The sequence below is a fragment of the Brienomyrus brachyistius genome, chromosome 7 (assembly GCF_023856365.1).
Source record: "Brienomyrus brachyistius isolate T26 chromosome 7, BBRACH_0.4, whole genome shotgun sequence".
Classification (NCBI taxonomy): Eukaryota; Metazoa; Chordata; class Actinopteri; order Osteoglossiformes; family Mormyridae; genus Brienomyrus; species Brienomyrus brachyistius.
The window spans coordinates 31,432,264-31,457,645 of NC_064539.1; the positions used below are offsets into that span (position 1 = coordinate 31,432,264).

The 25,382-nt window shown below is 47.1% G+C and overlaps 1 protein-coding gene across 1 annotated transcript; it reads right to left on the reverse strand.

The window, feature by feature from the left end:
• Positions 1-217: 217 nt before the first annotated feature.
• Positions 218-23,871, reverse strand: cenpe (centromere protein E). Its single transcript, XM_049020367.1, has 56 exons — positions 23,719-23,871; positions 22,037-22,236; positions 21,833-21,951; positions 21,637-21,756; positions 21,467-21,548; positions 21,285-21,352; positions 20,573-20,647; positions 20,438-20,489; positions 20,249-20,336; positions 20,023-20,152; positions 19,276-19,395; positions 18,974-19,129; positions 18,698-18,845; positions 18,259-18,361; positions 17,486-18,146; positions 17,334-17,390; positions 17,025-17,192; positions 16,793-16,867; positions 16,570-16,638; positions 16,224-16,355; positions 15,819-15,996; positions 15,470-15,603; positions 14,353-14,592; positions 12,816-12,974; positions 12,631-12,714; positions 11,693-11,776; positions 11,445-11,606; positions 11,125-11,346; positions 10,964-11,038; positions 10,793-10,876; positions 10,257-10,478; positions 10,091-10,177; positions 9,099-9,182; positions 8,833-8,994; positions 8,188-8,409; positions 7,824-8,033; positions 7,463-7,672; positions 7,302-7,376; positions 7,131-7,214; positions 6,599-6,820; positions 6,230-6,439; positions 6,065-6,136; positions 5,898-5,981; positions 5,732-5,806; positions 5,510-5,593; positions 5,016-5,108; positions 4,737-4,940; positions 4,350-4,565; positions 3,451-3,663; positions 3,013-3,204; positions 1,714-1,881; positions 1,512-1,624; positions 1,340-1,437; positions 1,118-1,259; positions 496-892; positions 218-373 (listed from the first exon to the last, which is right to left on the reverse strand). The coding sequence occupies exons 1-56, from the start codon at positions 23,772-23,774 to the stop codon at positions 254-256; spliced, it is 8,160 nt and encodes a 2,719-aa protein (XP_048876324.1). The 5' UTR covers positions 23,775-23,871; the 3' UTR covers positions 218-253.
• Positions 23,872-25,382: the final 1,511 nt, after the last annotated feature.

Below are 25,382 nucleotides of genomic sequence, written 5' to 3' on the forward strand. Positions count from 1 at the left end.
TTACTGTGTCACAGCAGAGTGTCCTTTTGCAGGGACAGGCTATCAGGGCCTCAGGCTTCGCAGGCTGCTTTAGGGCACAGAAAAGGGGAAAGATGCCGTTTAAAGCCTTCGGCCTCCTCTGAGGAGCGAGACTGCCCTCTTCTGGCTGTACAGTACAATTACACGAGTATTAAGGTAGATGTAAAAGTGAAAAGAAATGACCATATATACACAAAGGTAAAATACAGTAGAAAAAACCTTTATTACCATTTTATTAAGAACAGATCAAACAAAGAAACGCGGAGAGGGGCTCCTCACTGAGCCTTGCAGTTGTCGGCCTGGCTGGGGGACATCGGCCACCAATCTTTGCACTTTTCTGTCGGGCTGCCAGGTCCTGCAAAAGTGACAGTGCTGTGACCCCATGGTGACCCCAACCCGACAAGGCGCACCACCACGCACCCGTGCCCACACCAACTGCAGTGTCTGGAACCACAACCAAACAGTAGGGCCCTTTACCCATCTGAGGACTTGGGTCGGGGCTGGGGGGGGACAGAGCGGTCGCCAGGTCCGACTTCGGGTCCGGGTCCGACTCCGGATCCGACTCGGCTGGCAAACACAGCACAGCAACGCTGATGCTCTCCCGGCCAGTCGGTCCTCAAACAGCGTCAGTACTGCCACCATACCTGAAGGGGGCGCCGTGCTGTTGCCTTCCTCATGCCCGGGGAGGCCGCTCCTGTCAGCCGGCTTCTTTATGGGGGAGGGGGCGTCAGTATCAGCCAGCAGGCCCCTTTTGGAGGGGGTGAGGGGGGCAGGGGATGGCCGCTCCTGCCTCTTCAGATCACGCTGGGTCTCCTTTAGCCGCATGGCACGCCCCTTCCACTTGGTGATGTCCTCCTTCTGGCTGGAAACCAGGCTGGGAGGGGAGGGGAGGGGAGGGGGGGGTCACATACAACACATTTGACTTAACCAGAGTCAGCAGGGAGAGCATCAGGTTGATCCCAAAAGGCCAAGCAGACGGAGCCCCAAGTGCTACAGCGGCTCTGTTAGCCGGGGCCTCATTCAATATCTCATGGCCAATCGCGTCATTCTAAGCATCTTAATGACACTGCAGCACCCCCTATGGGTCTGGCTGTCCTACCTCTCCAATCTCTCTACCTCCAGCTGCAAGTGCTTCATGTCACTCTCCAGCTTGGCTCGCTCCAGCTGCGCAGTGCTCTGGACCAGGCGGGCAGCACCGGCTCCACTCGACACCTTGGCACTGGGCAGCCCCCCTGCAATGACTGCCAGTGCGGAAGGGGAATGAGAAAAGACCTGGGGGGAGGGTGCTATGAAACAGCCCACTTCCCCTTGTCATACTCACAGGACTCATCTCCTTGGTTTTGCACCTTTCTCAGCATCTCCTTCAGCTTCCTGAGGGTATCCTCTTTGTGATCCAGCAGCGCCGTCATCGTGGAAACCCTGGCAAGACTGCCAATTAGCAGAAAGTTCCACCACAGAAGACAGAGCAAGAGGACAGGAGGCGTCTGGCTTACTTCTCCTGGTAGCTGCTGGCCTGCGCACTCTGCTCCAGCTCCATTCTGAACAGCTTCGCCTTCATCTCCTCAAGCTCCTCCGTACCGGGGGCTACGCCCTTCCTCACCTGGGCCTAGGACATAGGAGCAGAGAGGCCCCTTAGCAGGGGCAATATTGTCTCACTTCAACAGCAGCCCCAGAATGACGTTAGGAGACGCCAACCTGGAGCTGCTTCTCCAGGCTTTCGACAGCCTTCTGTCGCTCCTCAAGCTGGGTTTGCACGTCCTGGAGCAGCTGCTTGAGCACGAGGACCTTCTGCGCCAGTTTGGAGGCTTTGTCACAGGCAGCCTCATGATTCTCCTCAAGGGGCTTCAGACGGGCCTGCAGGACCTGATGGACACAAGCGCAGCTGGACTCCAAAGGCGCTTCTTTACTGCACCACATACTGTACGATCGGCACTAAAAATTTGGCATTTTCCTATTTCCAGTGAATTCTGGTCAGGCACCAGTACCTGAAAAGGGTCTCTCTTTGGTACTTCAGTACTTGCATGCGGAACTTGCAAAATGTGTTATTTTATAACCATAAAATACATCCAGCATCCTGACAAAGCATAGTTATGAACTCAAAAAACAATGATAAACGAAGAATAAAAAGAGGACTTCACAGGTGCCCCAAGCTTTTAGTGTGATCTGGACAGAATAATGGCTCTTTTCCACTGCAATTACCCATCCCAAGCTAATGAAATTAGCCTAGCTTTTACTGCACGTGCGGTAAAAAGGGTTTCATGTCTAAACCAGCTCATACAAGCAGGGCAAGGCCACACCCCCTTGCAGCCTCCCCCCCACACCCACCCCCCAAAAACACATACATGTCCACACCCCAATCCTTACCATTTACATTTTTACATTTACATTTACAGGATTTGGCAGACGCCCTTAGCCAGAGCGACTTACATAAGTGCTTCGAGACTCTGCAATGAATTTCCGATGCTAGCTCAATAAGGACCCAAGCTATGAATACTATCTCTGAGAACTCCATTGAGTAGTGCAGATTTTTTTTTTTTTTTTTTTTTTTTTAAACACACCAGAATAAGAGTCGAGAAAGAATATAGAAGTTCTACGTCAAGTATTTCTGAAAAAGAAATGTTTTGAGTCGTCGCTTGAAGACAGTCAAGGATTCAGCTGTTCGGACATCTAGGGGGAGTTCATTCCACCAATTAGGTGCCAGGACAGAGAAGAGCCGAGATGCGTGTCTTCCTTGTGCCTTGAGGGGAGGAGGGACCAGTCGAGCAGTGCTGGAGGATCGGAGAGATCGTGGTGCAGAGCGTGGTGTGATGAGGTCCTTTAGGTAGGATGGTGCCAGAGAATTTTTGGCTTTGTATGCCAGCATCAGTGTTTTGAATCTGATGCGTGCAGCTACAGGAAGCCAGTGGAGGGAGCGCAGCAAAGGAGTGGTGTGGGAGAACTTGGGAAGGTTGAAAACAAGACGAGCAGCTTACCATGACCATCTGCTCAGCCTGCTGCAGCTGGACAACCAGCTGGGGGTAGTTCTGCAGGCTGCCTGTGCCGTCCGTCTGTGCGCCCGTGAGGTCTGTCTGTATGGACTGTAGCAGGGCTGAGCTGCGACCCCCAATATTTCATCAGCTGACGCTGTGCATCGGCCTTGAACACCTGCAGCCCAGTATCAGCCTGGAAGTACTCTGCCTGCAGGCGCTGGGAGGGGAGAGGGCGATGGCAGAGACGGGTTACACTCCTTAGTGTACACACTGTACATACACAGCAAATGCAGAGAAAGAAAACCAGATCAAAAATGACCAAAACTCCAATTATAAAGAAAGTGCTGATAACTTGTATTTACACAGCCAACCAAACCCGCCACTAGGTGGCCCACGGGGCTCCAGGCAGACTAACCCTAACCCTAACCATAACCATAACCCTAACCCTAACCCTAACCCTAACCTGGTAGAGCTCCTTCCTGGGCTGCAAGGCTGCCGCTCGCCTGGACAGCTCACGCTGCAGCAGGTGTTCCAGTGCCTCCGAGTCGGGGGCGGGGCCATCGCACAGCGGCCGCAGCTCCTCATTGGTGCGCCGCTGCTCCGCCAGCTCCGGTTGGACAGAGGCGGAGTTCTGGGCCAAACCCGACTCCAGGTCTCCAAGAATACTCTGCAGCTTCTGGAAGGGCCAAATGCAGGGTCAGGATACAGTAACAATCAATGGCTGCCCAGCAATGAAGCGCTTCTGGCACCAGTTCAGAGGAATTATGGGACAGCTGCACCCCCACACCGAGATTTGGGGTATAAAGCGCAAATATGGGAGGGCAACCCAATGGCCTGGCCTGTTTACGCAAGGGCCGCCACCCGCCCCTTATAAAATAAACTGCCGCCTCCTGTAATATAATAGAGGAGGATCCTGTACTATAAGGGACAGGTGGCGGCCCTCGCTTACCCCCCTGTCTGACTCATGCAGTGTTCAGTACCCAGGTGCACCACAAGGTGCTGCTATACTCACAGATTAAGGTCTATTCACCCAAAATGTTCTAATATTTGCTTTTGGCAGAGACCAGCTTGGGAGTTTCACACACATACAGAGTTTATTCCTATCATTGTGGGGACTCTCCATTCATTTATACAGGCATGCCCAGAACACTACCTAAGAACCTGAACCCCTACCCAGCCCTAAACTTAACTACATGTAACCAAACAAAATACAAACTAAGACTTGGCATTTTTAATCTTGATTGCATTCTCAGATTTTTATAAAATTGAGGTTTATATTGTGGGAACCTGAGAAATACCACAAGTTAAAAAATGCAGCAGCTTTTACCACAATGTGGTAAATACAAACCCAGACACACATACCTGTATGTAGCCCTGCCTCTTCTCCAGTAGCTCAGATGCACGCTGGTCCCACAAATCCTGCAGCTGCAGCACAGCCGGGCCCCGAATGGGTGCCGGGCCCTGGACTCGCTGGAGCAGCAGATCCTGCAGACACATCTCCTCCATGCAGGCCAGGTCGTGACGAGCTTGAGCCTCAAACTGCTGTCTGTGTACTGCAGCCAGGTCACCATACACCCCCTGGAGGAAGGTAAATGAACAGCACGTCAAAAGGACAAAGGCACATTACCGCTCCTCATAGTGACGACTAACATTCAACCCAACTCCAGTCACCTTACAGAACTGCCCACTTCACACATTTCAGGGGATGTAGTGCAGCACAGTCCACAGTCCACGCCAGTTCATTCTTACCGCAGTGTGGCAGACAAAACCACTGATGTGATCTGTGTTCTTGCGGAAGTTCCCGTAGATCTGCCGTGTGGCTTTGGGGATGGAAAGCAGTGTGCGGAAGATGAGCTCATTCTGCACCAGCGAGGACTCATCCAGCTGGGCCATCAGCTCAGTACTGGCCCCCAGAGCCTGCTCCCGGAGGAGTTGGCAGCGATCGAGCAGACCCTGATGGGACAACGAAGCGATCAAGGCCAGGCTTCAGGGGCTCCCACAGGGAACCGGCCAAGGCTCCCCACCTACCTGCAGGAGGCTCTCGGATTCCTCGAGTCTCCTATAAAGAAGCGGCCTGGACTCCTCAGCTGCACTCCTTCTCTGACTCGTCTCCGGGAGAAGCTGGAGTCAGAGTGAGACCCAGGGGTTAGTGAACAGCCCCTCTGGGACACTGTGCTGGATTACCCAGCTTACTCTGCTTTACAAGTCACACAGTATAACTTTACTGTTGATGGCTTCAGCTCTTTAAGACCAGCGGTGAGGAACCTGGTCCATGGTGAGTCGGTGTAGGTTTTCGGGACGACCTGTCCATCAGCCCATAATAAAACAGAGGTTCTCAACTCCAGTCCTGGGTACCCACTGTTATTGGCCAAGAGAGGCCACCCCCAAAACCCACACCTACACCGACCCACCATGGAACAAGTTCCCCATCCCTACTTTAGTCAACATAGCAAAATGAAGTTTCTGAAAGGCACAAGTTAGTGATTAAACAGCCTAAATGAGACACAGAGACTAAGACTCACCTTGGCAGAAGCCTCATCCAGCAGCTTCTTGAATCGTCTCACTTCTTGTCTTTCTCCCTCCAGTTCTTCTTCCAGCTGCTTTACCTGCGGAGGTCAGAAGGTCACTTTCGAAAACCCATGCCCTTCACTTCCAAATTACTTTGGCACTGACGACTTATTCATGAAAAGATGGGAACAGTCAATCTTCTGTTCCAATGGCACACCAGTGGTGCTGGAGGTTACCTTCAGCTGGAGGATGGTCTGCGCTTCCTCATTTTGGGTCTTCTGCTGTTGGAGTTCCTCCTCAGCCTGTGCAACCTAAACCCAAAAGGTGTCAATTTGTTTGTCAGACTGTCTGCACTGAGCAGCCAAGGTGAGCTACCAAGACCATGAATGTCGTGGTTCTCACCGCCTCAATGTTCTCCTGCAGGTCACGCTTCATCTGTGTCCGCTCCTCTCTCAATGCATCCAGCTCTACAGACTGCCGCTTCACCTAAAGGAAGCATCAGGTCACCATTTATGAGCCCTTCATTACCATCACAACATCTCAACTCCAGCAAAGTATAACCATTGTACCTGCAGCTGCAGTTCAGTGTGAGCTTCTTTTAAAGTCTTCTGATGTTGCAGCTCATCCTGGAACTTCAGGACCTAAAAACACAAGGTAGACCACTTGTCCATTAAATAATATCTCCACTGGGAAGAAAAGAAAAAGCCAAAGTTTTCAGTCAGACAGAAAGCCACCTTCTCCAAGCTGTCCTGTAGATCATTCTTCAGCTGGTTCCTCTCCTCTCTCAGAGCCTCCAGTACCTCCTGGAGTTGGTCTCTCTCCTGAGTGATGGATGTCACCTGTGAATGTAGCTTCTCCACTCCCTGAGCAGAGTCTGTCCTCTCAGACAGAAGAGAGTCTCTCTCACTCTGCATAACCTGCAGCTCTACACCAAGTTGCTGGATCTGAGGGGAAGGTCCATGTATGAGCTTTGTAAGAGGATCCACAAGGCAAATTAAACATGATGATAATGACCAAGGTTTTGTTTGTGCAAGTTAAAATGCTACATTATATTACCACCTACAATAACAGGAAGAGAAAAATGGCAGAATACCCAGACTCACCCTCACAACATTTTCCTCCACACCATTCTTCAGCTGGTTCCTCTCTTCTCTCACACCTTCCAGCATCTCCTGGAGTTGGTCTCTCTCCTGAGTGATGGACGTCACCTGTGAATGTAGCTTCTCCAGCTTCTCCTCCAGTCCCTGAGCACAGTCTGTCCTTTCAGACAGGAGAGCGTCTCTCTCACTTTGTACCAGCTGTAGCTCCTCACCCAGCTGCTGGATCTGTAGATGATTCAAAGGCACCGTATACATGGCTAAGATCAAGTCACCTCTCTATCACGGTCACACACTATACTGATATACCCCCCCCCCCCCCCAAGACCAGCAGCACTGCCTCATCAGCTCATGGTTCCTTCAGGGGCTCAGGGCGCCATTTCAACACAGATACCAAGAACTTCCAAGTAACAGAGCAAACTGTTTTAGAGCAAATGCATCCCAGTTATGGAGAAACCATTTACTGCATTGCTATTGGGTCCATGTGCTGAAGAATTACAAGAGTGGAAAAAGGTAAAGTCAAAATAAATGGCCTCACCTTCTCTACATGTTTCTGCAGATCATCTTCCAGGCAGCCTCTCTCTGATTTTAACCTCTCCATGTCCTCAGCTTGCTGCTGTACCTACAGTGATGGATCACAGTTTACACACTCAGCTCCCACAAATGCACCTTTTTCATACTCCATTAGAATCAAGTCTCATCATCTGACCTGCAGCTGAAACTGTGCCTGAGCTTCTTCACTTTGGATCTGCTGCAGCTTCAGGGCATCCTGCACCTTTATAGCCTGGATGAAACCACCAGCTTATGGTCACAGCAAGAAGAAATTACAATTTCGAAGATCAACAACCAAGGCATGGTTCAGTGCCTCACCTTCTGCAGATTCTCCTGTAGATCCTTCTTAAGCTGGTTCCTCTCTTCTCCTAGAGCCTCCAGTACCTCCTGGAGTTGGTCTCTCTCCTGAGTGATGGATGTCACCTGTGCATGTAGCTTCTCCACTCCCTGAGCAGAGTCTGTCCTCTCAGACAGGAGAGTGTCTCTCTCACTCTGCATGACCTGCAGCTCTATACCAAGTTGCTGGACCTGAGGAGAAGGTCCAGGTATGAGTGAAGGGTGAGATTTGAAACAGCAAATAAAGGATAAGTTGACCCAGGCGAGTCAAAATTATTCAATATTTTACCAACACCACTGACACCATGGGCTATAAAAGTATCATGAGTGTACCCAACCTCACCCTCATGACACTCTCCTCTACATCATTCTTCAGCTGGTTCCGTTCCTCTCTCAGAGCCTCCAGAATCTCCTGGAGTTGGTCTCTCTCCAGAGTGATGGATGTCACCTGTGAATGTAGCTTCTCCACTCCCTGAGCAGGGTCTGCTCCCGCAGCCAGAAGAGAGTCTCTCTCACACTGCATTACTTGCAGTTCTACACCAAGTTGCTGGATCTGAGGAGAAGGTCCATGTATGAGCATTAAGAGACGTTCCACACAGCAAACAAAAGGATGATCAAGGTTTTGTTTTTGCGAGTCAATATTCTATGTTATTTTCCTAACTCCACTGATGACAGGAGGAAAGCTAGGTCAGGGTACCCAGACTCACCCTCATGACATTCTCCTCTACATTATTCTTCAGCTGGTTCCTCTCTTCTCTCACACCTTCCAGTATCTCCTGGAGTTGGTCTCTCTCCTGAGTGATGGACGTCACCTGTGAATGTAGGTTCTCCAGCTTCTCCTCCAGCTTCTGAGCAGAGTCTTTCCTCTGAGATAGGAGAGCGTCTCTATCATTTTGTACCAGCTGTAGCTCCTCACTTAGCTGCTGGATCTGTATTCAGTCAAAATTTAAACAGAAACCATCTTCAAGCATGTGCTGGATTCAAAGCTGATTCAGAACCTACCAACACCGCTTGAACTTCAGACTATCTATGGACATGATTCAGGGATAGCACCATCCAAATATGGACAAAGTCAAGCCAGTCTCAGCACATCCACTCATTACCATGCTACCTGCTTCTGAAGGACATAAATTAAGCAGCTGTTACACTCTGACAGGATGTAGACTAGAGTAGCCTTAGATTAATCCAGTAAATATCAAGCCATATAAAGTCAGAAAACAGGTGTACCACATGAAAGCAGATGACAAACTGAAACTGCTTAGTTGAATTACGTTTAGTTGTGATTTAAGCAAAAGGGGAGGCAGAGAGAGACAGACAAAGGAGGACTTGGTCCTTCAAACACATCATCTCACCAGGTCCTTCAATTCTGTGTCATTCTGAGATCTGCTCTCAGCATCAACATCAATCAGCTGTGACCGCATCTTCACAATCCGAGTCTCCAAGCCCTTAATGGTGGACTGCTGGTCTCTGATCTTCTCCTGAGCCACCCTCAGCTCCTCCTGGTTCTCAATCATCTGCAGGACCCAGACTATTGTTCAGTTTTCATGAAAACAAACATATTTTAAAGACCAGAAGCATTCAGCCATTGCAGGGCTTATAAATGAATGCATTTGCTTACCATCTCCACATTCTCCTGGAGATCCCTCTTAAGCTGGTTCCTCTCTGCTCTCCAGCCATCCAGCTCTTCACTTTGCTGCGGTGACTAAAAATACATGGTCCTGCCCTTAGATACTTCTGATATCCCCTAAAGTGCCTCCCAGCTCTAACACAGCAGTGGCTTATCTGGGTTGATCCAAGCCCATATCCGCATTTTAACCGAGCAGTTTGAGGAAATAAGTGATTCAAACATCCAACATCTGATCAAAAACCTGTACAGTGCTTGAATTTTGCACTTGCTTTTGGAAAAACCCACAACCAGAAGTACATAAAACTCACATCTTAATACATTATAAACATCACATTTTCTGCTAAATGTGCATTATAATTTGGTTCACAAAGTTGTAATATTCTGGTTATAGAAGTTAAGTTCTGGATTTTTTCCAAGAACTTGTCACAAGACAATTTTAGTAACTGGAAATCAGTCCGCCAAGGCCCCTGCCATCAACAACTGCCCAATCCACATAGCACCCAAGCCTGATGGTCGTTCCATGCAGGTGGTGGGCCTGTCTGGCTGCTCACATTGGGAGACAACCGGGGACAATGTAGCCACTAGGATTACAGAGGTACAAACCCCCCCCCCCCCCCCCCCCAAAGGCGGTGGTGCAGCACTGTGACCAGAAGGTTGTAACCCCCAAAGCTGGTGGTAGACACTACCAGAAAAGGGAGCCATCAGGCTGAAGGTCTTCCGAGCTTGGTTAGCTCGTGGGACTCCAGAGGCAGCTGACAGACACTAACAGGCCAAACGGAGAACGGCTTTGGCAGTTGCAGAAGCAAAACCATGAGTGCGGGAAGAGCTTATTGATGCCATGGACTGGAAATCTCTGCTGCCCTCACAACCCAGAAGGGGATGGACAGCAAAAAAATGGACAGATGGAACGCGTCACATAACCCTAGCGCTGCACAGTGAGACCTTCAGCCTCCCCACTGGCTCAATCTGAAGCAAGAGTTTACCTGCTGGGTCTCCCTCTGTAAAGCCTGGGCCTGCAGATCTGAGGTCAACTGCTGCTGCTGTCTTAGCTCTTCTTGGACCATTATTAGCTGGAAAAGTTAAACAAGCATTAAACAAGATCCCGATTGCCTAAAATAACCCATGACATTAAATGAAGCAAAACCTCACCATTTCTATGTTCTCTTGTATATCATTCTTCAGCTGGTTCCTCTCTTCTCTCACACCTTCCAGCATCTCCTGGAGTTGGTCTCTCTCCTGAGTGATGGACGTCACCTGTGAATGTAGCTTCTCCAGCTTCTCCTCCAGTCCCTGAGCACAGTCTGTCCTTTCAGACAGGAGAGCGTCTCTCTCACTTTGTACCAGCTGTAGCTCCTCACCCAGCTGCTGGATCTGTAGATGATTCAAAGGCACCGTATACATGGCTAAGATCAAGTCACCTCTCTATCACGGTCACACACTATACTGATATACCCCCCCCCCCCCCACCCCAAGACCAGCAGCACTGCCTCATCAGCTCATGGTTCCTTCAGGGGCTCAGGGCGCCATTTCAACACAGATACCAAGAACTTCCAAGTAACAGAGCAAACTGTTTTAGAGCAAATGCATCCCAGTTATGGAGAAACCATTTACTGCATTGCTATTGGGTCCATGTGCTGAAGAATTACAAGAGTGGAAAAAGGTAAAGTCAAAATAAATGGCCTCACCTTCTCTACATGTTTCTGCAGATCATCTTCCAGGCAGCCTCTCTCTGATTTTAACCTCTCCATGTCCTCAGCTTGCTGCTGTACCTACAGTGATGGATCACAGTTTACACACTCAGCTCCCACAAATGCACCTTTTTCATACTCCATTAGAATCAAGTCACATCATCTGACCTGCAGCTGAAACTGTGCCTGAGCTTCTTCACTTTGGATCTGCTGCAGCTTCAGGGCATCCTGCACCTTTATAGCCTGGATGAAACCACCAGCTTTTGGTCACATCAAGAAGAAATTACAATTTCGAAGATCAACAACCAAGGCATGGTTCAGTGCCTCACCTCCTGCAGATTCTCCTGTAGATCCTTCTTAAGCTGGTTCCTCTCTTCTCTTAGAGCCTCCAGTACCTCCTGGAGTTGGTCTCTCTCCTGAGTGATGGACGTCACCTGTAAATGTAGCTTCTCCAGCTTCTCCTCCAGGCCCTGAGCAGAGTCTGTCCTCTCAGACAGGAGAGTGTCTCTCTCACTTTGTACCAGCTGTAGCTCCTCATCTAGCTGCTGGATCTGGGCGAGAAAAAAAAAAAAAAAGCAGGACCAACATGAGGCTTCAAAAGAGGAGAAAAATGATTAAAATCCTTTGCTTTTACACCCAAAAATATCACCTGGCCCTTCAGGTCTTCAACATTAGACAAGCTTCCAACTGTGCTGCTGCGCATCAGCTGGGACTTCATTTCTCCAATCTGAGTCTCCAAGTCCTGAATGCATTTCTGCTGGCCTCTGATCTTCTCCTGAGCCACCCTCAGCTCCTCCTGGTTCTCAATCATCTGTAGATATAAATCGGGGTGTATCTACAGGGCATATATATTCAGTTTATGTAAAGGGTGCTTGTCGTGTGGGGTCTCCTTCTCACCATCTCCACATTTTCCTGTAGATCACCCTTCAGCTGATCTCTCTCAGATCTCAGTTCCTCAAACTCTTCAATTCGATGCTGTACCTACAGAAAAGTGACTGATCTCACTCCCAGGCATCTCTGGTAACGCAGTGTTACATCTTCCCTCTAAACTTCACAGCTTAGACGGGACACCTGCCTTAAGGCCATTTCCCAACAAACGCAACATGAAAAACGACACAAAGTTACGAAAACGCCCGAATTTGAAGGATCAACAACTTTTACACCAAACCTGATGCAAAAATTTCTCAACTGATTGAAGAAATGATCAAATTAGCGACAAGCACTAGCAGCAGAGACAACATGTTTTCATTTCTTTTGAGCAAACAAGTGAAAAGAAAAAAGGCAGATATTGAATACATCAAATTCTAGGAGAGAACCTGACGACGACTGATTCACGATTCGCAAAACTAATACTGAAACATGACAGCAGCACCAACTTACCCAAATAACTACAGGAGCAGAGATAACAGTACTGATTTTTTAGCTGGAAATAGTAAATAGTTTAAGTACAAGACATTATGAAACGTAAAAATTAAAGAACAAGCAACCACAATAGCTGCAAAAATCTTCACACCCCTTTGACAAGACAGACTAGTAGGGATGTGCAGATCAATATTGAAATAGATTCATTTGATCTGAATGTTCATTTTAAGAATCAATTTTAATGTTAAAATCTTTTTTTGTTTACCATTTATAGAACATACATTTATAAGACGGATATAAAACTACAGTCAATCAAGGTCCACCATAAGGGGGAGGGGAAGAGGAAGTTCTCGTGTGCAAAAAGAAAGAGAGATTTGGGCCGAAATCCTTTTATTCTGGTAACGCATCTTCCAATGGAAAGATGTGCATATTATTTTCACCCAAATCAACATCTGCTCAGTTAGTCGAGTTACCAGCTGGGCATTTTCCTCAAGGTCCCTCCTCAGCTGGCTCCTCTCTGCTTTCAATTCTTCCAGCTCCTCCTCTAATTGTTGACCCTGGGCACAGCATTCAGGCATTTCTCAAACCCTTATATTCATCACTCCACTATAACAATGTTAGTCTGACAGCAGCGATTCTGGATTCCTGAATTACACACCTTCTTCTGGAGCTGATCGGACTTCTGCTCGAAGGCCTGCTGGTTTCTTTTGCTGGTCTCTTGGGATTCAGTCAGAATAATTTGCAGGTCCGTCACCAGCTGCTGCTGTTCAGCTAGTTTGTGCTTCAGTGAACTTTCACCCTCTTGCCTTTGCTGCGCCTGGTCAGTCACAGTTAGAGGGAAACACTGGACTTCCATTCACACAGATGGACACATTCACATTCAAACCGCCGGAATGCAGAAGCACCTGAAGACTGACGAGCTTTTCATACTAGTTTGTTTCATGATTAATTTGTAGGGATGAACCGACAGCGATACCGGGGTGATACTGCACTCATATACTGATGCTCGTGCTTTGTCAGATACCACTTAAATCGCAACATTACATTAAAACTCAAAGCCGTGACATTTTGTCAGACTCTAATGTCTGTTCTGTCGAGAGGAGGAAGGGACAACCATCACTTAACACAAGCAATTTGATCAAAGGACGCTCCATAGTGCAGAGTACATGGAATATCCTAATGCTAGCAAAGAAAGACCACAACAAACTAAATTATGGAGAAGCGAGAGAAAATGAAACTGAAGTGATATTTACATCTAACATTAAATAGGTTGAGAGCTCAAATTTCAAGGTAATTAAATACATAGAGTGGAAACTGCTTACAGTGATCATGGTTATAGTGATTAACCGCTTGACTCAAAAAGCTTGGGACAGAATAAAAAAAAAAAAAAAAGTAACTTTCAACAAGGACTAGAGACTCAAACTTATAAACTGCCAAAAACAAGCCAACGAGATGCAGAGAAACTACAGTACGCTACATGTACAGTGCTGAACTATGGCATATTTTAATTATATGCATCTCAGTCATTTTATTTGTATAGTACTGTAATTTGAAACAGCTATACTGTATTTTGAAAGTGTCAGTAAAATTTAGTAAATAGCAACTCTGTCCATTTTATTCCCTTATAGTCATGTAATAAATATACAAATATTAATTAGATGGTAATCTGTCGAGCCAAAGAAAAAACACATAATGTTCATCCGGTTATAGTGATCAATTTCACCCAGACGGACGTGATCACTATATGCAGTTTCCACTTTATATATAGTTTAAATGTACGGAATCATTATTATACAAGTTTTCCCTTACATAAAAAAAAGAATGACCACAGTCTCTTTCACACAGTGAGGCAAAGCCTACAGCTTATTAAACACTGGTATTGGATCGGTACTCAGTATCAGCCGATACCCAAAGCTCAGGTGTCTGTATCGGGACAGAAAAAGTGGGATCGGTGCATCCCTAATCCCTAATTAATAATCAAATATGCTTAGGTACAGTGGCCTGACCAGCATCAAATACTTTGTGTGCTACTGCCACCTTTGGTATGGCAGGTGGTCTAGCCGATAATGAACTTACCACATGCCATTAGTCCTGGTTACCGCGGGCTCCTGCTAGTGTATCATACATTGCCTGAAATGCTTTAGATTAAGCTAATGAGAAAACTGGTTCTCTAACCTACAAGCACCACCACTAACCTCCTGCTTGAGGCTCTCCAATGATTCAAGAATCTGCTCCTTCTCCCGGGCCCAGTGTTGTGCATCAGCGCGAATTGTTCCAAGCTCAGCCTCTGTGTCCACTGCACGTTCTAGCCCAACCTGGGCCTGCTGCAGATCCTCGATCAGCTTCTGAACATTCGCGTCGCTGGTCTCCCGCGCAGCCACCAGCGCCTCCTTCTCAGCTCGGCAGGAGCACAGATCCTGGGTAAGGTCGCCGATCTGTGAGGAGTCCAGGAGGAATAACATAAGACTGGGGTAGAGATGAAAGATCTCCAGACTACAGAAGTGGAGAGAGACATTTAAAAGTGTGCACAAAGAGTGTCACAAATCATGACCACTGACTGGCAGGGAAAGACAATTCAGGTTTCACAACAAACTTCATGTTCACTCCTACACACCGCCACCAGCTGCTAGTTCCCCTACCCAGAAATCCCTTCAAACAAACCCCTTCCAGATACTTGCTTAACTGGTATAACAAGACAATGTACCATATGGTGTAAATTAGGGATAGGCGATATATTGATAAAATATCATATTGTGATTATGAACATGCATATTTGAATATATCATTATATAGCCTAAACACTTGTCTTGCATAATTAACAGTTATAATACACTATTTCTAAACAAATTCCATCAAGATTTTATGAATGGAGATTTCAATTTGGAGGATCCAAACAGCCTGCTGGACCACACAACAGCCCCCTACAGTACCCAAAAAGCTTCAGGTATTATCTGAGGTACTACATGGTATAGAAGCTTGAGAGCCACTGGCCTAAGGCAGGAAGGAGAAACAAGTCAAGTGAACAGGCACTACGCTCCACAGAACCGTGGTGAGGGAGTCACACGCTACAGCCCTGTTTTTCCACCAATCAAATTCCACTTCTCAGATTTATTAATGAAACTGGAAGACCCCTTTGGCCTAAGCAATGAACAAGCAAAGCATATAATACATAATATTTAACATTGTTTGCACCTGTTTGAAAATAACGCAGATGTTTAACTGAACTACCTCGGACATTCAGACTGATGCCTGGAGTAGACAGCCGGAACTGGGTCACTCCAGGATCCGGTTCTGAAGGAGACTGGGCCTAACCTGCTGCATCAGTTGCTCCACCTTGACAGGGAGTTCCCGGAAGATGCTCAGCTCCTTCACCTCCTCCTGGGCCAGCTCCAGCTCCTTCTTCAACCTGGACACCTGACGTTCCAACTCGATGTTGTCAGTCAGACCTGGCAGTGTGGACACAGTGACACGTCGGCATGGTGACCACAGCATCACATTAACACATCAGGTTACATTTCTGAGTTCTGCTTTCAATACAGCATCATAAGAATCTGAGTCTAACGTGGATCTAATCCACACAGCCAGACCACATCACCCTCCTAAGGGAGTATAAACATTGTATTTTCAAATATCAGTTCCTTGTCAAATTGCTCACTCATACTTCTAGGAACCTTCCCGTCCAGCAGGGCCGTCAGCTTAGCGGTTTCCTCAAAGGCTCCTTGCAGCTCTCTCTGGAGGTCTGCCTCCATCTTCTTAAAGTGGACCTTGTCTGCCCTCTGCTGGTCACGCAGAGTCTGCACCTCCACTTTCAGCTTTTCAGAGCACTCTGTTAGTGCTGACTGAGAAAGGGAAGTGTGAAGATGCCCAAGCATTACAATGCACACCCAAAGAGAAATAAATCAAAAACTCAAACAAATCTGCCACCAATCAGCAGGTCATACTTGTAAGAAAATGGGTGATTTCTGATAGAAGAGTATCAAACACTGGGTACCAGCATTGCGACACCATACACCACGACCCGCTCACGATGCTCTCCCCCAGTGTCCCCCCCTCCACAATGACTTACGACACTCTCCTGCAGCCCCAGTTTCTCACTCCTCAGGACTGCCCAGTCCCGTTTAGCATCACGGCTGACCCCCTCTGCATCGCTTAGCGACCGACTCAGCTCCTCCACCTGCTGGACCAGGTCTTTGCCGCTCTTGTGGAAGAGGGTAGGGAGAGAAGAGAGCTAAAGGGGTCACATTGCGAACACACCGCTGTGTAGGACACAGCTCAGGAAAGAGGACAACATTTATTTATGAACCAGATGCTTTTATACAAAGAATCCTTGGTTTGAACAGGCAGCCTTGATCACAAGCACAGTGTTCTGAGTCATACAGCCAAATCCGAAAACACTGGGCATTTTGACTCACCAGATTCTGCAGCTCCTTAATTCGCTCGTCCTTCTGCTTCAGCTCAGTGGACAGGGAGGCTGTCCAGGCCTGCAGACCATGAGAGATCAAGACAGAATGAGAGCTGCTTCCTCACACGGGTCACTAAGACACCAAACAGAGCCATTTTTAAATTACACCTCCCCAATTAAAGCATGATTTGAGGAGCCTGGAAGATGCTAGCAAATGCAGAAAGCAGCCTCACCTCCAGCTCCGCTGCCCGTGTCAGAGAGAGCTGCAGTGCACTCTGGAGGCGGGCGATCTCATCCTTTAGTTCAGTCTGTGTGGGAGGAAGGGGGGGCAGGAGGACACCACACAGGCGGTTAGACATGGTGGCACAGGGACCACACAGGGCTATAGCAAACCAGTGGAGCATAATCTAAGACCACAGGTGTCGTCATGCAAGCCCTGGTCAGCAGGCCGAGTGTCAGGGTGACCTCGTATTGCTTTGTGCTCTCCTGCTCAAGAGCGCTGAACTCCTCCAGCTCCTGCTTCTCCTGCACCTCCCTAAGAAGGCTCTCCTTAACCTGCGACAGGGTGCGATTCTCTTCCTTCAAGATGACGCACTCCTGTATGGCAAGGTTACGCTGCACTTCTATGGCTTCCTGTAGGGAATCAGAAAACGTGGGCAGAGCAGCTTCTCCCAGCCACCCACTGGCCAAGATGCTACACACCAAGACGTGTTGTGCCACTGAGCAGGACAGTGAGGTTACATATGAAGACGGACAAAGGAATGACAAACTCACCTTCTCGGAGACCAGGGCCTCACAGAGCTGAATGGTCTCCCCAAGGTCCTTTTTATACTGTAAAAACAGATTTAGTGATTCTCTCGTTCTGCCAAACCAGCAGACCGGCCGGTTAGAGGTACGAGTGCTTCCTCTCAGCCATACACGCCTACCTGCTCCTGGGAGGGCTTTGGTAGACACTGTGCACTCATGTCCAGTTGGCATTGCAGCTCAGCTACTTTAATCTCCATGGCTTCTCGTTTCTCCAGGACCTCAGCCTCCAGCTCAGCCAGTCTGACCTCCAGAGCAGCTCTGGTCTCCACGGCTTCTCGTTTCTCCAGGACCTCAGCCTCCAGCTCAGCCAGTCTGACCTCCAGAGCAGCTCTGGTCTCCACGGCTTCTCGTTTCTCCAGGACCTCAGCCTCCAGCTCAGCCAGTCTGACCTCCAGAGCAGCTCTGGTCTCCACGGCTTCTCGTTTCTCCAGCACCTCAGCCTCCAGCTCAGCCAGTCTCCCCTCCAGAGCAGCTCTGGTCTCCATGGCTTCTCGTTTCTCCAGGACCTCAGCCTCCAGCTTAGCCAGTCTCCCCTCCAGAGCAGCTCTGGTCTCCACGGCTTCTCGTTTCTCCAGGACCTCAGCCTCCAGCTCAGCCAGTCTGACCTCCAAAGAAGCCACCTGCTCTTGCTTCTTGAGCTCTACCTCAGCCAACCTGCTCTCCAAAGCAGCCTTGGTCTCCAGGGCCACCTGCTTCTCCTGAGCCTCAATCTTAAGTTGTAGCTCCAAACCAGCCACCTTCTCAGACAGCTCATTCAAACAAGGAGAGGAGAACAACTCTCTGTAAAGCATTGGAAGAAAGCAATCAAGTCAACCAGAAATCGATTTTCAACTTCTCTCTGGAAACCCACATACACCCACGGTATCAGGTCAGCACGGTTTTCACAACTCACCCATCATAAAAGCTGCGAATGGTTACGTTACTCTGGTTCATGTCCCCATCTAATCCTGGCTGCTCAAGATTTCCCCATCGGGAGTCGAACTCATCCCCTTCTGCTGAGAAAGCAAGGGAGATCAGATGATCCTATAATCCTCAGGTCTCAAACATTCAATTTGAGACAATTTGAGGTTTTTTAAAATAAATATCCATGGGTATTGTAATAATCAGCGTGCTCTAATTTACAGGACTTGTATAGGATTGGGTGTCTAGGTGAAGCTAAAATGTAACGACTACTTGCGAGCAACTAGTTGTTACCTACAAACTAAATAAACCACAAAGTAACAGGTGGACAGGTGAGAAAAAATACATTGGCATGGACTGCACGTTTCAGTCAGTCTAATTGTGTAGGCTTAGTGGGATTTAAATCAGACCCAAGTGAAAACGAGACCCACCCTCATCTGCCTCCGCCAGGGACTGCAGCTCTGCCCTCCTCCTCTTAAGAGACGGCTCAGCAAAGCTCAGTTCGCTGTCAGCACAGCTCTGGGCTTCCAGTGGTGGCCGCAGCAGCTTCCCTCCCCAGGTCATCCTGCGCTTTGGCACCTGAACATTTACACAGGAGAACCAACAAGTAGCATTTGAAAGGTGAGATTATACACAAGCTCAAGGTCAATTGTGTGTCTCAGGTCAGCAGGGTCCCTTAGACACCGGCAGACGAACAGCATCAGCACCTTCTTCTCAACAGCAACAAACTCTGCGGAGGTGACAATGATGTTTGTCAGGTTCCTGATCCGGTCCTCCTGCTCTCTCTGCAGTTGATCCTTCTCTTGCAGTAGCTGAGCCAGGACCTCCTTCTCAGTTTCGGCTGTCCGTGTGACTGTGGAGACCTGTGAAAAGTTGAGGAGACCAAAGGGCTTATGGTAAAGCTTACAGCAAACAAGATATATTCCATGACAAACCAGCTGAGAGATCAGGGATTCCTCTCATTCTGCTTAGACGCTAGGTTAGTTAGCACAAACACGCGGACACTTGCCTCTTCCAGACGACGCTTAAGATCCACGATCTCATTCCGGTACCTTCTGAGAAGAGCCCCATCATCCGACACCTCTGTGACGTGTGGGTCATTCTTCATTCGTTTTGCTGTGCTGGCAAACTGGAAAAAGAACGATCAACTGGACCATCCAGGTTACGATGGTTTCTTGAGACAGATTTAAACTTTCTTGTGAACATACCCATGATTAATGAGCCAGTGCTCAATGTGCAGAAGATTCATTATCTCCAATTATTTAGGTAAATGCAGTGACCATGTGACATTACTGATGTAGCACAAATTCCCTTGAAGCTGTTCAGACTAAAATTTTAAGGATATCATGACAATAAACATAGCACAGTTGGTAAGCATTAAGGGTATTTTACACAAATATATGGCACAGCAAGATTGGCCGTTTATGCGAAGGAATTTAATTGCACTGTTTTTCCTTTTACAATAAACGACAATAAAGGTAGTGCTGAATATAATCTGAGACTATCCGAAATCATGAATATTCATTGCTGCTGTTCAAAACCATATATATCATCCATCCATCCTTATTGGAAAATGCTCATGCGGTGCAGAACATGGCTGCACATGCATCCTGACAGCTGAGATGTTCAGCCAAGCACAACCCTCTCCATTATCAACACAAAGAGCAAAAATCACATCACGATGCCAGGATTAGAGTCCTCAGCCCTGCGCATCCATGCCACCTAGACACAGTGCAATGGGGGGCAGGGGGCACACCTGCAGTGTACTGAGTGTCTCATCAACGGTGGCCGGGGTTATAGTGCAGATGATGACCGTCTTCGCATTGCCACCCAGGGAGTTCTGCAGAATGCGAGTGAGTTTGCTGTCTCTGTAGTTAGTGAAGCCCCTGTACGGAAGAGACACAAGTCCAGCGTGAAGCACCAATAAGGTTCATAACTGCAGCGCACTGCAGCAGTGAGATCCGGGTGCCATGGAAACTTACCCTTGGCTTTCTTCAGACAGCTTTTTGATAACCTGCCCAAGTGTGAACAAGCTGCGGTTTATATTACAGCCTTCTTTAAGCCTGGCACCTGTGAGAGAGATACTTCACTAGGAAGCTGTACCATACCCAAGCAAAAGCAGACAAGGCGAGCGAATTGAGCCAACGTGGCACAGTAAAGTGACACATTACCCTCAGCTCCGGTCTGGCTGGCCCTCTCCGCCCCTGCCAAGTCCACCAGGTTCTGTCAGACACAAAGAGAAGCAACGTCAGGGAGATCGCATGTGCCTGACCACGCATACAGGCCAAAGCATGCTGAAGTCATACCAGGTGAGACACAATGATGGCACCATCAGCATTCTCTCCAGAGGCTGGGTCACTCCTCTCACGGCTTTCAAGAATCTGTGAAGTGACAATATATTATTAAACAATACCATACACAGCTATACATTAGGGCTGGAACCATCAACTGAACTCAGGAGTTCGCAAACCATGCTTAAAATTTGAGGGCAAATATTCTCCCAAGGAAAAAAAACAAAAGTCATGGGATTTGTGAACATGCAGTGTTCATATATGCAGAATTTACCTTAGAATTTGTGTGTGTTTATATTATATATTTCTGTGAAGGGTGACACCCATGTTTGTAAACCTTAACTTAGAATAACAGGGATTAAATAAATATAGTGGAGGAACCACAAACTTTAGACAAAACTAAAGAGCTTTAATCATAAGGACATCAGTAGTGTCCTAATGCAATTGCAAACCGTTGGGTGAAGTAACATTTCTGAATTACACCATTGAAGAACAAAGACATTCAGTAGTCTTACTACAAATTTGAACGGTTGGTAATTCTGAAAATTTCCAAATAGAGATAATTATTACATACAATTTTTTACGTCTCGCAAAATTGTTTGTGTACTGCCGCATTGTACCGTGATATGGTTCATCTTGACGATACACAGTCCTACTATATACATATGGGAATGCATTTATTGGCAACCCCGATCCGGGACTGAAAACCAGGCTTCAAAGCTTTTACCATGCGGAAAATCGTGTGAGAACGGCTGCTGCGTTGGTTCATCTTGGTCTTCCCATAATGCCGGTTCTCTGCACAATTGTTAGACAGAAGAAAAAGGATTAAGCCATTTATCCACATTCATCCCTGAGGGAGAATATAATTAAAATGTAGCTGTATTCATGCTCAACATCAAAGATCCCTACTTTCGCCTTTCCTGATCCAGGCAAGGGCTTGATCAGCAGACGTAACCAATTCTTCTGTCAGGTCGGCCACATAGACATTTTTCTGGAGACAAGAATTCTCAGTGAATCAGAAAACACAGAGGCCTGCGACAGCTAGCTATGGAAAAAGTGATCGACGTCTTGGATCTTACATAGTTCCCTTCACGAATCTCCAAAGGCTTCCTCTTCCAGCTGTCACAAAGCAGGTCAGTGACGGTCTCATTGTAGATCTCCATGTAGGACACCCGCAAAAGGAACTCCTTCTTTGGGCACTTAAAACAGGAAAGGCTGTCAACCATGGCGGAGGTGCCCACTGGTACCACTAACCGGCACAGCATGCTGACTCACGTTTTTGATGGTCTGGAAGACGTCCTCCATGGCCAGCGGGATCACGCCATGCATATGACTACTCCCCATCATAGTGAAGGTCTTTCCTGAAGACGTTTGTCCATATGCAAATATCGTTCCTGTCACAAGAGCAAACACACTGATGCAGCAAATATGAAAACACAAGGTCAGGAAAGCGAAAGACCACATGCCTGACAGCCTCACCATTGTAACCCTGAACACTGGACACAACCAAGGGCTTGGCGACCTCTTGGTACAGCTGTTTCGTTGTTTCAACAGTGCTAAACACTCTGTCAAAATTAAAGGTCTTGGTGATACAGCCCTCATCCACTTGATGGATGGCCCGTTTCTCAGCTTTCCAATGCACAGGGAGCAGGTCTGTAGCTTCTGTGCTGCCTTGTTCTCTGTATAAAGGCAGAAATCAAAGTTTCGATTTAAGTAACTGTGCGATGAATTACAGGTCGCTTCTCTACCACACCAGCTACATAAGTTTGGTACTTCAAGGTGTTTGTTTTCTACTGGCATAAAAATTTGTACTGGAGTTACGGGAAATTCAGTTCCCCTACGCTCCCCATCGTGCGCTGATCTGAAATCATGACATCACCTGCTGCTGTATAGTTACACAGATTCGCTCTCATTTGAATGTCTTTCTATGACAGTGCTGAGGTAAACAAGTCATATATGTGAAAACCTTGCAAGCCTTTTCAATATTTCTGTGTTTTTAAAGATAATTAAAATTAAGTCGCTGGTAGTAGATGTTTTTCTGGGAAAATGTTTAAATAAACAGTAGTATTGCTTGAAGAACTTCACCTATCTTGTACGTGACATTGTCAATTTCTAGTTATAATTTAATTATAGCAACTTTCTCCTTAAATTTATGAACCAGTTTTTCAACCATTAATAATACGTTTATGCATAGATTTAGTATTACGTTAATACTAAAAAATAGGGTTCCCCGGCTAAAATAGACACAGCAACTCCGGACCTCAATGCTAATAAAACTAGTTTATGTACATGTAATTATGTATCTGAATGACTTTCAACCATCACATACTTTGCCCAAATATGAGGGGGAAACATTACTTCCTGACATCCAGGATATTTCGTTCCCCCAGCTAAAACACATGCAGCAACTCAGAACCCCAATACTGTTGACACCAGTTTATACACACGCAATAAACATTTAAACAATGCAAAAGTTCTTAGAAGTTTTTATGCTCTACTGTGTTTGGAAAATAGTCTACAATCTAAGGAGCTGCAGTACCGCTTGATAATGGCAAATTATGTAATTCCTGGGTTTAAAAATATTTTAAAATTAACAAATATTAAATCAAGAGTCCATTCAATAATTGTTTGCTTAAAAATCCAACTTTCTCAATGGAAATCGAAAAACCAACTAAAACCGACTTAATGCACTACCAACTGCGATTACGGTGGCTCGCGAAACTCACACAATGTTTTCCATCCAGGACACCACTCGTAGCTATCAAGCATGCGCTATAAATACGCAACCATTTGTCCGGGTTATTTATCTGTAATAATATATCACACCGGTAACACTGACAGCTGGTCAGAACACGACGCCGAACCTCGGCATCGACAAAAGAAATACATGAATCATTAGACTTTGGAGGCCATTCTAAATTTTTGGTCAAGAACTTCGCCCCACATATGTAACTGTAGCGACACGAGGCCACTCGATCTTCAGAAGTATGCTAAATGATCTAGACAACACATTAAATGAAGTCGCCAAGAACAACCAAACGCCAGAAGCATTGCTACACGGCTTCACTACGGCAATCTCCGGTCTGAGCACCGGGGTCTATTATTCAATCCATGTATGAAATATTTGACTTTTAAAAGAATCCAATAGAAGATAACCTCACCTCTGTATCAATGGGCGAACCCTCACACAAACCTTAACAGCAGATTCGTCGTCCATTGTGATTGTTAACTAGGACACCCACAGTCAATACTGAGGTGCAGCACTAGCGGCAAAATGCTCCGCAAAACCTTCTTCCTACTTTTAAATTTTGACAGCAACGCTCCTGGTTGGCCGAAACCGCACACGTCTACCACGTGCGCGTTATGCTGACCGGCGATTGGTGTGTTTAAAGCGTTCGTCTACTCCGTTGTATATGTCAGCAGGGGCGGTCGTTTTTTTTTTGCTCGTCGTTACGCCGCCTGGCGATGGTTGTTTATTTGCTTATCGAACGTCACAGAGCGTTTATAAAGCAATATACACATACAAGAAGATCTAATAAACCCTGATTGTGTCCCATTTACAATAGAATCAAGAACGGTTTTAACCCTGTCAGCAAAAGCTGAAGACAAGGTCTTATAATCATTGTTAAGAAGTCTAACTGGGTGCCAGATATCAATCGACAGTAGATCTTTACCTGGTTTAGGGATTAATGTTATTATTCAATTCAGTTTTATTTGTATTTGGCATTTTCACAATGTTACATTGTCTCAGAGCGCTTTACATTATCCCTGCCCAAATCCCCCATTAATCAAGCCTGGACATCTCAGAGACATCAGTGGACATCCTCAGTGTAGAGTTGCTGCTCCTCCACATCAAAAGGAGTCAGCTGAGGTGATTCTGATAGCTGTCTAGAATGCCTTCTGGAGGCCTCGCTGGGGAGGTGCTTCAGACACACCCGACAGGGATGAGGCCCCAGGGCAGAGCTAGGACATGCTAAAGGAACGATATCCCTTGACTGGCCTGGGACTGCCTGGGTGTTCCCCTGGAAAAACTGGAGAAGGCAGCCGGGGAGAGGAAGGTCTGGGCATCTCTTATCTCCTGTGACCCGGTCCCCAGTACTGCTCAGCTCAGTACCAACGCACTTAGTACTCTGGAAGAAGCAGGTTCAGACGCTTCAACAGCACGACGGGAATCCCAGACCAAAAAGACACTCAATATGAATATAAACAGTCGGAAAATAGACCAACACACTCACGCAGGGGAGAGGCCTTACCAGTGCTCCCAGTGTGGAGTGAGCTTCAGACGGAACTGTAAAAAGACACCAGCGAATTCACATGGGAGAGGTCCTAGCAGTGCTCCCAGTGTGAGAAGAGGTTCAGTCATTTAGGACCCATAAAGACATACCAGTGGTTTCACACAGAGGCGAAACCTTACCAGTGTTCCCAGTGTGGGGGCAGCTTCAGTCAGTCAGGACTCCTAACGACACAGCAACCTGTATTCTGTGATCTGAGTGGACTTACCACAAAAGGTAAAATGTGTTGTGTATGTTATATTCAAGCACATTCATACAGAATCACAAAAGCTAGAATGTAAAATGGTAGTGTGTTGTTTTTTAGTGAGCTGGAGGAATTACACTCTTTTCTTTTTGAAGTGTATCTGTAACATTTGCAACACAACAAAGAAATGGAAAAGATCTCCACTGTGAAAATCATTTTATTAAATGCAGTCACACCCCAGGGTGAAGCTGGACCAAGCAGGCCACCATCTATCCATGCAGCTCCAGACCCATCCATCCATCATCCACACCGCTTATCCTTCTGGGTCACGGGGTGTCCGGAGCCTATC